At 36.4% G+C, this 15936-nt stretch overlaps 1 protein-coding gene across 3 annotated transcripts in view; it reads left to right on the top strand.

The window, feature by feature from the left end:
• The first annotated feature begins 537 nt into the window (after positions 1-537).
• Sf3b2 (splicing factor 3b subunit 2) overlaps positions 538-15936 on the top strand; it is a 286261-nt gene continuing 270862 nt past the window's right edge. The window contains exon 1 of one of the 3 annotated variants that reach the window (XM_067102041.1): positions 538-798. Coding sequence is in view for 1 of the 3 variants with exons in the window: in XM_067102039.1 (XP_066958140.1) it covers positions 631-715 (85 nt within the window). In the remaining 2 variants the exon portion in view is untranslated. The remainder of the gene's footprint in view (positions 799-15936) is intronic. The other 2 variants (XM_067102039.1, XM_067102042.1) reach the window with 2 other exon arrangements.

Raw genomic sequence — 15936 nt, forward strand, 5'->3', positions numbered from 1 at the left:
ACTGGTAATTAATTATGTGATCGTATTTTTAATCATATCCTCATACAAATAATCTACAGACGAGTTTAATACCTTCACTGTGCTAGTAATTATCATTGGCATCCTACAATTTTGAATTTTCTTATTCAAAAACACTTTTTGAAAGAGTGACTTAGGAAGAATACACACACACATATTAAAATACCAATAAGGGAGAAGAAATAAATATAAAATGCGTTTGCCCTTTTTCTGTCCTATTTTCAGGTGTCTGTCCATTATTTGCTCATACATCTGGCAACCTCCGCTGAGGAGGCTCTCGGTATCGAGCATCTACCCCATGGCATAAGTTTAAAATACTGTATTGTAGTTTTATGACCGCATTGATATCCATTTATATTCATCTTGACTTGAATTTTCAACTTATGAGCTATAAATAATTGATGAAAGTAAGTAATTTATATATTTTTTTAGCCACTCATCATTAAAATAGAGCCAAGAAAACATTTAAAATTCGTTATACCCTACTCAATGGTAGCCGTATTCTGCACGGTACCTTTTTAGACTGCCTCCGCCGACGTTTGTCAACAAGCCTGCCACTGCCACCCGTCTTGGAACACTTTTGCCGCACCATTGAATAAATGCCTTATAATCATGTCGATAACGCACGAGGAGCTTTCAAAATTGAAAGTGACCGACTTAAAGGCTAGACTGACAACTTTTGGATTATCAACGCAAGGTAATTTTTGGTAGATGTAAGCTATAGGTAGGAGGCCTTGCCAAGGTTTGCAGTAGCTAGTACTTACAAATTTCGAGGGCAACGTGCTGCTAGTACTTACAAATTTCGAGGGCAACATGCCGGAAGGCCGCTTGGCGTGACACAAACCCTCCTCCTCATAGGCAGGCCCTTGAAATACATGGTTTCAAAGGTTTTACCCATAAATACGTGGTTACAAGAATTAGGCAGACACGAGACTAGCTTACTGGGCTGCTGCTGCCGCCGCCGCCGCCGCCTCTTTCTCGCCAGTCGAAGTCGTCCACCATAATATTGACCGCCTTTTGCTTATCCTGGGTTTTTGTTTGAGTTTATCCTGTTCTGTGCCTTTTGTTTGTTTCACTGTTTGGTTTTATGCAGAGCCCTCTACAGGGATGTTCCCCCCCTCTCTGGCGGGCCCTTCCTTGTACGTCTTCAAAATAGCCTAAGGTGCTTCTCCTTATGTATATATTTTATAATTGTGGTATTATTTTACTTATGGACATTAATTGCTTTCAACATAAAATATAGGTTTTTCTGTTGTATTATGATGTGATTTGAATGATTTTGAGGTTTATTTCCATCGCAAATGAATACTTATCCTTCCCCGACAAATGATATACTGTATACAAAATTAATAAAATTACGACTTGTCAGAATACTGCACCCCCCTCTACATAGCTAATACGGCAAAACTGTAATCAGTAAACACAGTTTTGCCGTATTAGCTATGGAGAGGGGGGCAGTATTCTGACAAGTCGTAATTTTATTAATTTTGTATACAGTATATCATTTGCCGGGAAGGATAAGTATTCATTTATGATGGAAATAAACCTCAAAATCATTCAAATCACATCATAATACAACAGAAAAAGCCTATATTTTATGTTGAAAGCAATTAATGTCCATAAGTGAAATAATACCATAATTGTCTGTTAGTGTTTTCTTGTCAGTGTCACAGGTCCTGTAGAATAGGAGTCTTTCGTTCTTTTTTAAATTTGCTATTTTCTGTATGATCTTCACTTCAGGCGGTGTTTTGTTGTGTTTATATTTACCGCCTTGGAGCCCCTACAGTTCAGTTGGCGAAGGCTGTCGCGTAGCTTCCGACCAGGAAACTGGCGGACGAATACAAACAAGACAAACATTTCCTGTATATAGTGCCAGGTCCTGACCCAACCAGATGTAACCAACCTAACCTAACATACAGACAATTAATTTTGCATCCAAAGTGTTTAACAAAAATACATCTAAGGGGAAAAAGAAGAGATAGGAGTTAAGATGTTCTTTTACTAAATGAGAAGAGTTACCAGAATTTGTCAGAATGGATAATTCTTTAGTCCACATGAAGGTGATACTTGTGAGTTTATGTCCAGAACTTCTCAGATAACAAACTAACACTTTATGCAGGCATTATCTTTGTAAAAGGGCCACTATGGCACGATATTACTAACATTGAAGAAGAAGCATTTTTCTCTGTAACTGGTCAAACATCTAGATTAAGCAAAAGTGGAATAAACAGATTTTCCAGAAAAACAAAGATAAGATTAATTCAAGTATTAGAAAAATACAGAGATGTAATAGCAATAGAAGGAGATAAATTAGGTAGAACAAATGTCCTAAGGCATAAAATTGTGATGAATGATGGAACAAAACCATTCTTTGTCCTAATTACAGATTACCAATAAGCCAAAGACCCATAGTTGATAATTTGATAGAAGAAATGAAGAAGAAGAATGGGGTAGTCATTCCTTCTAAATCTCCATATAATTCTCATTACTACTTGTTCCAAGAAAGATGGAAGTGGAGACTTGTGATAGACTATAGAAAGTTAAATTCCAACACCATCCCCGATAGAATGCCAATGCCGGTGATTCAAGATATGTTAGTCAGTTGGGAGATTGCAAGGATATTTTCATCTTTAGATTTGTAGTGGATATAAAGCAGTACCTTTGTAGACGAAGAAGTCGAAACCATTCACAGCCTTCAACACACAAGGAACACTTTGCAGATTGAATCATGCCATTGGACTCACTTCGGCTCCTTTAACGTTTGTTAGATTAATGGCTTTTAAATATTAGGGGATATAGAAAATGTTTGCAGTTTACTTAGATGATGTTATCATTTTTAGCAAAGATTTGAAAGTCACCTCAAAACATTAGAAATAGTCTTGGAAAGATTAAGAAGAGCAGGATTAAAATCAAATTAAAGAAATGTCGAACTCTTAATGAAATCTTTGGAATACTTAGGACATGTAATTAGTGAAGATGGTCTGCCGAATGCAAGCAGGCAAGATAAAGCTTAATAGTTGAATATCAGCTCCTACCAATTTAGAAAGCATTGAAGATTCCTAGGAATGGTAGGCTACTATAGACCTTTCATTGAAACTTTGCTACAATAGCCAAACCATTAACAGAATTAACAAAGAAAGATGTCAAATATGAATGGAATAAAGAACAAAGAGACAGCTTTCCAAACACTAAGGAAGTAAAATGACCAGGAATCCCATGCTAGTCTACCCAGATTTCTCGAAAGGACTTTTACTTAGCCTGTGATGCATCAAATTACCGGGCTAGGGGCTGTGTGTACAAAAGGACAAAACAGATGAGAGCAGTATATTATGCCAGTAGAGTTTTGAATGCTGCAGAGAAAAATTATAGCACAATAGAAAGAGAATGTTTAGCATTATACTGGGGTCTAAGGAAATTTAGACACATAATTTTAGGACATAAAGTCAATGTACTTACTGATCACAAACCAATTTGTAGTTTGTTTAGAAGAACTTTTACAAATAACATGAAGTTCAATAGATGGTTCATTAGTGTGTTAGAATTTGCACCAGAATTCAGATATATCCCAGGAAAATTTAATACACTAGCAGATGCATTATCCAGAGCCCAAGAAGAAACAGAAATGTATTACCACTAATACTTTTGTTTTAGCTGTCAGAGTGGTAGATTTAGATTTGGAAAAGTACAAATACAGCAAGGAATGGATACAGAAATCAGGCATATAATAGGACAATAATGACAGATAGTCTTTAAAATACAATGATTTTGTTTTAATCAATGGATTGTGTATAAAGACCAACAGAGAAGAATGGTTATTTCTCTGACTATACATCCCAAAAACACTAATCAGAGAAGTTTTAGAACTAACACACTCTCATACAAGTTAGCAGGACATCAGGAATCAAAGACAACTAAGTCCTAACCAGAAACTATTTTGGCCCATTGTAGTGAGGATGCCAAGAACTTTGTACAAATTGTGTGGTTGTAATCGACATAAAGGTAATAAATCCAAAAGCTCCTCTTGAAAAATACCCATCGGAGTTGAATCCATTTCAGGTCGTATCTATGGACTTTTTAGGTCATTTCAACAACTGTTAGGGGAATAAACAAATATTAGTCTTTTTAGACTATCTAACAAGATATGTAGAGATCGTACCAGTAAATGAAGATGCAATTACAGTAGCAGAAGCTCTTAAATCTAGAATTATTACAGAGACATTCATGTCCCAAGTTCTTCTTTCTGATAACGCAGCAAGAAATTTACTAGTGAACTTTTAAGAAAATTATGTGAATTTTATGAGATAAAATAAATGTCAAATCACAGCATATAAACCCAGGAGTTCAAATGGAGCAGTGAAAGAACGAATCGTAAGATAAAGGATATCAGAAAACTTTAGTTAAACCTGGCAAATACGAAGACTGGGATTTAGCTTTGAAGCGTACAGTTTACTATAAAACAGTACTGTAAATGAGACAGTAGGAGAATCACCACTACTTGTTATACGGATACGAGGAAGGACTTCACCAAATGCGTTGCTAGTGATGCAACACCACCCCGACATGCCGCAACTACGATGACTATATTGCCTGGAAAACTGAACGTACTGTGAAACGATCAAACAGACGAGGACTAGACTTAAGAGCTCAAATTGTCCAAGCAAAGTACTATGTGAAAATACCAGCTAAACCAAGGGTAGCGAAGTAGGTGCTCGGTATATGTTCCAGATCATGTTCCAGAAGGTCTAATGTAAAAGTATCCGCAAAGTTCAAGGTCCTTATAGAGTATTAGAAGTGTTGAAGTTAAATAGCTAAAGATCATAAGTGAAGTGATCTAGGAAAGAATTGTTCATACCAATCATGTAAGGAGTAATAAAAACAGACTCTTGGTCAACAAGAGAATAGTTGAATTATTGAAAGAAGTTGAACAGGAACCAATAAATAACAAATACAATTTAAGAAAAGATAAATTTATGTAAGTGTTGAACTATTAGATATAAACAATGTGTAGGCATTGGAAATGCCTCATGTATACAGAATATCTGATAGACTTATTCTTACAGATACAAATATGCGGTTCTTCTTGAATTTATCATAACACTGCTTTATGTGTCATCTGGGGTGTTGATCCGGAAGGTGCACTACTAGAAAGGGATCTGTGAAATTAATAAAGGACTTGGGCATGAGTGAGTATTGACATTACATCAGTGCTTATCAATGAAATGACATTGAAAGATGTCCAAAGGGAATTAAAATCATTAATTAGGAAGAAGTGAAAATAACAGTGTTTTACACCATTGTTGGAAAAACTAGATAATGACATAGGAAGTGTGTTAAATACAAAGATCCAAACGATCCTCTTACCTTTTATAGGAACAACACTTAATCCAATTATTTGGGTAGCGACAGACTCTAATGTAGAAAAGAAAGTGCCCGTATAGACAAGCTGGAGAAATGGGCAGCAACAAGAGCATTGTGTTAAATAAAGGTCTAAGCTCTCAAAACTTAAACAATGTGAATTAGAAAAAAATAAAGGAATTTATTAATCAAGTGAACACAAATATTGCAAAAAGAGATTAAGATAATAACAGATGAACAACATTTAAGTACATTTATGAACAATGTTAGAATTGTATTGCAAGACCATAAAGATCTATTAAATGCCATTTTGTTAGCCTATAAAGAGATAATAAGTCCAACATTAATAAACCAAGAGAATTAGGGCATAATTAGTGATTTTTGGTGAGAAGTTTATTATACCCCTATGGTAAAGGATAATGGTCTATTCTCAATTGATAACCATAGGTAGTTAGAATAAGATCTTAATTTTGCCTTTTAATCAAAAGAGGCAGATGTACTGATGTCCATACATCGCTTTTCCCACATGTTGATAAAAGGAAACGTAATTATCTCAAATGTCAACCACATCAATTTTGCATTGAAGAACATGGACTAATGATGTCATTTATTACTGATGCTCAATTAAGAGTTATACTTTTGAAGGTAAAAAGAGTATATTTGCAACCTTGACAACCTGTATGAAACTACTAATGCCTATCCTTGTGTTCAAGAAATAGTGAAAACAAGAATCAAGAGATGAGTACTGTGTACACAAATTATCAAACAGGATTTTGTTTCCATTATAGTAGAACAGTCAGTTTTTGTGTTTCACTAAGTTCCAGTAACAGCAACTATTAATTGCCATAATATAAGTACTAAGAATTAATTTCAATAATGTCCATAACGATAAGACTTGCAAGTTAGTTATTCCTAATAGAGGATTATATTATGAACCTCATGTCTTCTGAAATCACAATCCTTAAAAATAAGCCCTGCATGAACTACTCTAGTGAAGTTAAAGAATTTAAACTGTCTCAGTTAGAGTTAAAACAAATAAATGAATTGGCTTTAGTAGATGAATTTTTTCTATTACAAGAAAATGTTTCCAATTCTGTCTCTATTCAATTTAGTCATAATCATTGTGTATAATAATAGTGTTTGCAATTTGGTCAAACGTGTGGTAATTTCAAATATTGAGCAGATTATAGCAAGTAAGAGGACAATGAAGAGTAAAATGATCTTTTGCACATAATTTGCTGCTTTGAATTCTTTATGTATTATTATTGGCATTGTGTGTTAAAACAATTAACCATTTTACAGTATAACAATTCATTATATGTATATATATGTATGTATCTCTTTTGATTCTTGATATAATATATGTGAATTTTCTACCATATATTCTTAATTGATTTTGCATTAGTGCATTGACACAGTTTATTACCAATTTAAATATTTTTGAAATTGACTTGATGAAATCACATAAATACTTTATTTGTTGTGATTTGCAATCATCCATTGAAATATATTCTTTTTGTCACACTGAGGGCAGTGTGTGAGGTAGCGTGAACCGAGTGATGTTGTGGTGTAGAAGATAGATGAGAATTAAATGAAAGAGAGAGAGAGAGAGAGAGATAGAAAGAGAAAAAGAAGTTAAGAGAGAGAAGGAGAGAAAGTAAGAGTAAAGAGAGAGGCGAGAACACAGTGATAACGGCCAAATGCTTTGTGTCGATATTTATCAATATGAATGTTTACATTGCAGTATATCGTGTTTAAGCCATAAAACAGTCGTAAAAATGAAATAATGGCCTCGCGATTGAAGCCAAGCAAAACGTGAGTCAGCACAGTCTAAATGCTTACAACAGCTGATTCTATAGTCCCGCCGCTACTCGGAAAGGTGTTTTTCGTGGAAGTTCAGGAATTTGAGGGGGTTGGCCATTGATATACTTCTTCAACCTCCAATCAATTATGTGTGGAGGGTCTTTCCCACACCCTCCTAGATCACCTCCTATCAAGTCCTCTAAGGAGAGATTTGGATGCACACACCACTCAGTCCTTCCAATCAGCTACTTGAAGGGAGGCCTTGCTGATTAATCCTTCAATAAGGCTAGAGGAGGTGGAGATTTACAGATAGCAAGTTTCCTGAGGTTCAACGAGTGAGACCTGCAGGGAGAGGGAGTCAGAGCACATGTCCTTCAGGGAGAGTACTTCTCCCAATCGCTTCCGTGTTCCCCGCTATAGACTGATTCAAAGAGTGGTCGTTTCGTTTGTAACTTGTTAATTTGTACTGATCTTTATAATGTAAGTACTAATTAAAGTGAAGAAATTACGATCTAAATCTCTATACGCCTTTCCTGAGAGATATCAATATTTAAAGGAATAAATATACAGATAGCATCATCATGAAGCAATCTGAAGGACACCTTGAAAGAAACCAAGGTAAGAAGAGAAAGACTAAAATCTATGCAAACATATAACGAAGAACGTAAAAAAGGAACAATAAAAACATTACATATATATATGTCACAATGCATTCCAAGTACCTGGTTATTACACAACTAATCACAGAATCAAAAAATTTACCTCACTTCACCCAGATACCTGAATTTTCGTAACAATAAAAATTGCAACTTAGTACTCTAAAGGTAACAGTGATCCCTTAAAAAGCTCATTAATCATGGAAAAAATCAAATAGTTTATCAAAACAAGTGTAAGAGGTATAACAATTAAACAAGAGAAATATACTAGAGCAAAAAGGGCATCACTCACGTCATACAACTTTAGCGGTTTCCTGGTCTAATTCACTTCCAGCAAAGACAAAGGAACAAAACATGTTTACCACACTTTTTGCCTTATACTACAATTAATCCTATTCATTGGTGGTCAATAAATAGAACACTGTTTTAAAAACACTAAATAAAAATTTATTTTATATTCAAAGTTTATAACTAGAATTCACAATCTGAAAAATTTACTATTACTTGAAAACAACACAAAATTTAATTAATTCTTGAATTAAATTATTAAACTTTTTCAAACCAAGTATGCAATGTTAAATTAACAAGAAATATTTAAAATGCAAAGTAGATAAATGTTAAATCACCAAAATATAAAATGTGAAAAATCAAGAGACTGCAAACATAATAACATACAGAAATACACAATATTTTTATCAACAATAATTTCCCTAAGGCCAAATTTCCCTAAGGCCAAATTTCCCTAATATACCTTATACCATGATAATAATAAGTAAAATTAACTTAACCTTACAACGTAAAACCTTTGGAAAATCACTCGGAATACTTTAGATTACAAAACACTTTTTGTCAGGTGCTAGTTACCAAACACACTTTTCCTGTTCAGATCTCAAAGTTCAAGTTTAATATTAATGACCACACAAATATTTTACATTAACTTCTCTGTTTTTGTTAGAGAAGTAGTAACAATCAGATGATGCCAGAACAATACTCGATCAAAGCAAGCATAATCTTACAAAACACGAGGTAATCGATTCAGATACATGCATTTACTCTCAAAAAGGCATATACAATTTGAGCAGAAAATCATATGGGACAAAGCCCTTAATGAAATCTCAACACAGTTAAAACAGACAGCATCAGCCAGCCACAAATGGCACGCTTTCAGACAAAGATGAAGAACCAGAAGTTGGTTTTCAAGAACGGTACATGAAACATTTGTATTTTCGTATAAGGACAAAAACTTTTACGAGCTGTTCAGTTACGCGCTGAATTAACTCGTTATTGTAACGATAGCAACAGACAAAACCGCGACATACTAAAGCATGAGTACAAAACACTTGTTGCTAGGGGGACAATATAGATCACATGCTACGCTGTTATTAAAAATGTGTTACCATTTTAAAATTGTCCTGTTAAGTTATCTAAACACTATGCTCTTTTGAGATCTGACATTTATACTACATATGATATTTCAACAATTATTATTATTACATATAACACATGATAAATAGAAGAGTAACATATCAAAACTATAAGATGATATATATATAACAAGACAACATCATGAAATTCCCTCCCCACAGAAAGATTAAGTTATCCCAGGTTCGAATTCAACGATTCAAGACGGGTTAAATAATTAGCAGTGCATTGTTCTTTCCAGAAATGTTCTCTATTTCTGCATGTGGTTACAAAATCAGTCAGGAGAGTTACTGCTGAGAAATTCAGACGGCAATAAAATCCAGCGTTGCTAAAAATCTTTGAAGCTGCGTCTTCCTCTGTCGTTTCCTTCTTCCTGGTGTATCAATCACATGAGTTCCATCACTTAACTTCTCTATTGTTTTATAAGGTCCCTGAAACTTATTGGTAAGGGGAAATCTTTTCACTGGTAAAAACACTAGAACTCGCTGTCCTACACTAAAACTTCTTAGCTTAGTCTTGGCATCATATCTACTTTTCATTTTCTCTTGACTTATTTTCAGATTTTCTAAAGAGAATTTTCTAATTTCTCTTAAGCTTTTCCTCAATTCTTCACATATTCTCCTTGAATTTCCTCTTGATTTTCTTCCCAATTTTCTGCAAGAATCTTCAATGGACCTTTCACGTCTCGACCACAACAATACACTTAGTTAACATACTTTCAAGTGTCTGGTGGAACCTTTCCAGGCTCCTTGAGTCTCTGGATGATAAACTGATTGATAACTGTTGTTTCACTCCTAACAGTTCATCCCACATCTTTTAACAATTTTGAAGTAAAGTTCGTTCCTCTATCACTTTGCACAGTTCTGAGTATTCCAAACTTGAGATAAACTCACTAACTTCTCAGCAATTACCTTTGCACTTATACTTCATACAGGGAATTATCAGGATACCTTGTCACTGGACATTAATGTTAACAAATATTCATTTCCTTTCTTTGTTTTCAAGTGGCTAACCATCTATAATCACCTTGCTAGCGGGTTCTCCCCTAACTTCTATGAGTTGTAGGGCTTTCTGAATGGTTCATTCAGGTTTCTCCTCCTTCTATGGGTTGTAGGAACTTTCTGAATGGTTTCATTCAGTTTTCAGCTATCTGGCATGTGTAACACTCTCTGCAAAACCTGCTAACATCCTTGTGAAGTCAGGCCAGAAAAAAACTTCATAATCTTCTCAATAGTCTTCACAGTTCCCATATGATATTTCAGACTCGTGCTCTACTGCTACCACTTGCTCCCTCAATGGATATGGAATTCGTTGATGATATTCCTTCATTCCTCATTAGCAATCCTTCTTTTAGGTAATAACAGGTAGGAGTTTGGTGCATCTCTTCTTGATCAACAACTCTGAAGAACAAATCAATAACGCTGTATCCTTTCTTCTGCGGTTGTTTGCTTCTTTCTAGTCACTTGACTAACTTCAAGGGCTGAACTCTGCATACCTGCTAACTCTGCTACTGTAGTTTCACTAATATCTTCAGGAACACTTTGACTACTATGAGTCTCTTCAAGAGCAACAGGATCGTCTTCTCGGGAAATTTCTTCATTACTAACTTGCACTAGGGAAGCTCGCATTTCCTGGAACAGCTCTTCTAGCTCAAAGATCATTCATGATCGGGTTTTGTCATTGGGATATCTACAGAGTGCAGTCCTGTGGCAGTGACAACAATCACTCACCCTTACCTATACTGACGTCTATTCCATAATAGATGTTCGATCTGGGGGTAGTAACCCCAGCATTTCCTGGTAGCTTTTTTCTCTGGTATATTTAGCAATATCTATACCTAGAAATTCGTGCTTGATAGGAATTTCACCAGCTGACACAGGGACGAGCTCAGAAAAGGGATTTTGACAAAGGAAAAATCTATTTCTGGGGGAAGACCTGTGTCACCCAGTGACCCATCCCTGTACTTCCTTTTCCCTCCCGAGTGGCATACCAGCTTGGGAGGTGCTAATTTGGGATGAATATGGCGGCCGGGGTGGTGGTTGGCTGGGTGCGGAAGGATGAGGCTTTGGTACGGCTCCTCCCTTTTCGGGGTTGTGAAATTGGAGAAATCTGTAGGACGGAGATCTGTGGTAGTGGCAACCACTCACCCCTTGTGTATACCGACACCATCTGATGGTGTTCAATCCAGGGGTCGTAACCCTGGCATTATGGTTAGCTTTTTCTCTGGTATATTTAGCAATATTTATACCTAGAAATGAGTGCTAATGGACTATTTCACTGGGTGACACAGGTCTTCCCCAGAAATAGATTTTTCCTTTGTCAAAATCCCTTATATATATATATATATATATATATATATATATATATATATATATATATATATATATATATATATATATATATATATATATATATATATATGTATATGTATGTATGTATGTATGTATGTATGTATGTATATATATATATATATATATACAGGCAGTGTTTATATATAATGCCCGAGGTTACGACGCTTTTCAAATATATTCATCAGAAATTATTTCCTGGCTTGATGTTTCGGGGTTGACGCCTCGTGCGCCGATGACGGAAGAAATATGGCCCCAAAATGGCAGAATAATCATAATTTGAAGGTTTTTGATGTAAAACTCAATAATAATGCAAGTTTACATCGTTTTCAATGCACCCAGAGCATTAAAAGTAAGGTTTTCTTATGATTTTTGACGATTTTCGACGATGTTCCGCCATTACGGCGATTTTCGGGTTACGACGCTGTTAAGAACGAACCCCGTCAAATGTATATATATATATATATATATATATATATATATATATATATATATATATATATATATATATATATATATATATATATATATATATATATATATATATATATATATATATATATATATATATAATATATAATAATAGCCACAATGCCTTCTTAACTTCTTGAATTCTTCACGCATTTTTGGATATGTTTGTCACTACAAAGCTGTAAAGATCTTTACGGCTTTGTAGTGACAAGCATATCCAAAAAAGAGCGAAGAATTTGAGAAGTTGAGAGGGCATTGTGGCTATTACAATTACATATGTATCTGGTAAAAAGTGACCAGTAGATTCTACATATATAGATATATATATATTGATATATAGATATATATAGATTATGAGCTTGACAGGGTTATAAAAGAGAGCAGAAGTGTAAGTGTAAGGGCTGGGGTAGATGAGAGAGTACCAGAGTTTGGAAGCTTTAGGGATGCAGTGTTGAGGGGCCCAATGAGAATGGCCGATAGTGTAATAGATAGGAGTGTAAGAGCAAGTAATGTGGAGGTGCTAGTGAGGATGAATGGTGGGTTTGTAAGGGAACAACGGGTTGGACGGGTTAGGGATAGTAGTGTACAAAGGGGAAGGTCGGTGACTGGAAGTCGAGCGAAGTGTTTTAGATGTGGAAAGGAAGGACATACAAAGAATGAGTGTAGGTGGGCTTTAGGAGCGTGTTTCGTGTGGGCAATGGGACATTTGGTAAGGAGTGTACGAAAGATAGGGGTTAAATGCTACAGGTGCGGACAGGTGGGTCATATTGCTAATGGTTGTAGGGGTACCCGAGTGAATGTAATATGTGGCAACTGTGGTAAGAATGGGCATTATGCGAGAATGTGTTCAGAACCGAGAGCGAAGTGTGTCGAATGTGGAATAGAAGGGCATGTATCAAGTGTATGTAGACGAAAGAGGGTGACTGTGACAGCGAATCGGGAAACTGAGTGTGAAGGGGGTTCAAATGGGTGGATCCTCTAGGATGCAAGCGGTGCATGTGATGCATGTACATGAGGGGTTGTTGCATGAGGGAGGTTTTGCTGGAAAGACTGACGAGTGCATGAGTGTGCAAGTGTGTTGTAAGGGAGTAAGATTGATTGCCTTAGTAGATACAGGGTGTAGTATGAATGTCATATTTAAGAATGGATGTGAGAAATTGAGGGATACGTGTGAGATTAGGAATTGTCAGGGGGAAGTAAGAGGGATTGGAAATTTAGGGGTAGCAGTGGTTGGAAGTGTGTGAACGGTTAGAAATTGGGGGTGTAGTGATGGATGAAAGTGATTTTTGTGTGATTGAGAGTACGAATGATAAATATGATATTTTGTTGGGATGTGAGTTTTTGAAAAAAATGCGGGATGGTGGTCCGTCCTAGTATGAATGTAATTGAATTACGTATGAAAGGGGATGTGCTTGGGGATTTGTATTTGGGGAGGGATGGTAGGGTTGAGCAAAAATTATGGAAGAGAGTGCCTGTAATTGCAACAGAGAGGGTAAAAGTGCCACATGAGATTGGAGAAGTTGTGAGTGTGAAAGTGGTATGGCCGGATAGCCTCGGGATAGCCAACAATGATAGGTGTGAGTATGTGGTTGAGGGAATAGACATAAATAAATTAGTCAGGGCAAATGTGTGTGTATATGATGGGGTTTTGAACATGGGAGATCCGAGGGTATATATAACGTCATTGCCGAGTGTCAGGAAGAAGGATGTACCGGAATATGTGAGAGAGAATGGGGTGTATAAATGGTTGAAATCGAATGTGGGTGAACCAAGTATGCATGAGAGCTTGTGTATGGAGGATCAGCAATTTGTTTTGATAGAGTATGGTAAAAACGTAAGAAAGGGAAGAACGTAAGTAAACTGAATGGTAAAGTTGTGTGATAGGTGTGAGTGCCAAAGTGGAAATGAGTGATAAAGCGTGTAATACGGATGAATGGGATGGTATGGATAGAACGTATAGCATATGCGGGTTTGATATAACTGAGTTGACTGAACGTGTAGGGGTTAGTGAACGGTTGGAGGTGAGCGAAAGTGTAAGAGTAAGAGAGCGTAGCAGTAATATACACAGTGATTGAAAGCATGAATGAATCTTTGCAAGAATTGGAAAGGTCAATGAGCGAATGGGATGGGTTAGTTGAAGAATTGGGGAGGTATTTGGGAACGAGTTAGAGGGTATAGATGAGATTGTGGATGAAATTGAGAGTGGTAATAGTGAAGAAGATAGCGTGAATCTGAGAGAGAATGGAGGAGAAGATGTGAGTTTGAATGTTGCTAGAAGAGAGAATGATTCTGAGAGAATGATTGCGTGCCCGCGAACGCGATCTAGAGGACCTGCTAGTGAGCATCCGTGGGTGTTGCGTAAGGCGATTTGAAAGAGGTGTGAAAGGTGTTGGTTGGGAAATGCTAAAAAGGGGGGAGAAATATAGAGGGATGAATAAATTTGTTTTTATTTAGCATTTCCCAACGTTTTGTGAGAGAGAGAGAGAGAGAGTGTGTAATTGTCGTTAGTGAGTGCTTCGGTTGTTGGAAGAGGGATGAGGGTCTTTAGTTCGAGTTTGTTTACGGTGCTGTCTGTCTGTGCAAATGTCGAGGGAGTTTTTTTCGGTTTTGAGAGAGTCTTGAGCTGAGTTCTGTGCAAGGCGGACATTGATGGTGGATTATTGTATGTTTCGTGAGTCGTGTGTTTTCTGTTGGATGTCATTGTTGTCTGTGCATGTGTCTCTTCCTTTTTGCTGGTTTTTTTGGTTGAAAGTCTGTTTTCCTGTTTTGTTTGTGTAATTTTGTCTACTGTGTTAGCGACCGTGGACACCTTCATCCATCTCTCAGCAACCGAGGATCAGAGTGAGTATTGTATGTGGTTATATGTTCTGTGTATCTGTGTTGTGTATTGTTTTTGTGTTTTTTAAATTCCGCCACAACTCTTTTCCAGCCAGAGAGAGAGAGAGAATGAATTACCACTACGACTTACATTCAGCCATTCTTGTGCTGGCACGAGAGAGAGAGAGAGAGAGTTTATCTCTTTAACCTCTCGAGGAATGTTAATCCATTTCTCTTTACTGCGACTGACAACAAAAAATTGTTTTTTTCTTTGTCTTCCAAAGATGTAGGCTACCACTACTTTTACCAAGCACTTTTAAAGCACCATGAAAAAAAAAAACACACACACACAAGGGCTGAACTTAGTATCGATTTATAATATATCTATCCATTTCTCATTCTACCTTTTGGAGAGAGAGAGAAACTGATCTTCTGCCCTTAGTCTGCTTTGAAAATGCATAAATGTAATTTCAGTACCCGTTCTCCAATGTCTCCTCTGTCTAGATCTAAAAAAGCCTTTGCTTCTCTCAAAGCATCAGGGCCACCCGTAATCTTCCTAGAATTCAAATAATTATCAACTGTATACTGTATTATTATTATTATTTAATCTTATTAATATTTGAAAATTAGCTCTTATTAGGTAAGTCATTTATATATCATACAAACATAGTTAGTCGTCATCTCCCACAAATTTGTTAGAAAAATCTTATGCAGTCATTCTATCTCACGTCGGTGAGAGAGAGAAAAAAAATACTACGCACCCTCTTTATAGTGTATGCAAAGCCTGTGAGATACAAGCTTTGTGATTGATTAAAATCCCACCCTTCCTGCCAATAGTATGTTGTTAAGGAGGGCGGGAAGGGGATCAGGGGGTTGTTACAAGTTGTTATTGGCTACTGTCAGTCCTGCCAGCCAATAGCGCGTCATGGAGAGAAGGGGTTGCCACTGAGCTCTGTTATTGGCTACTTCTAATCCCCCGAGCCGGTATCGTCATAAGCCTACAAAAAGCAATTCAAAAAAATTGTCACACAAGCGATGATGGGATT

The sequence above is a fragment of the Macrobrachium rosenbergii genome, chromosome 58 (assembly GCF_040412425.1).
Source record: "Macrobrachium rosenbergii isolate ZJJX-2024 chromosome 58, ASM4041242v1, whole genome shotgun sequence".
NCBI lineage: Eukaryota > Metazoa > Arthropoda > Malacostraca > Decapoda > Palaemonidae > Macrobrachium > Macrobrachium rosenbergii.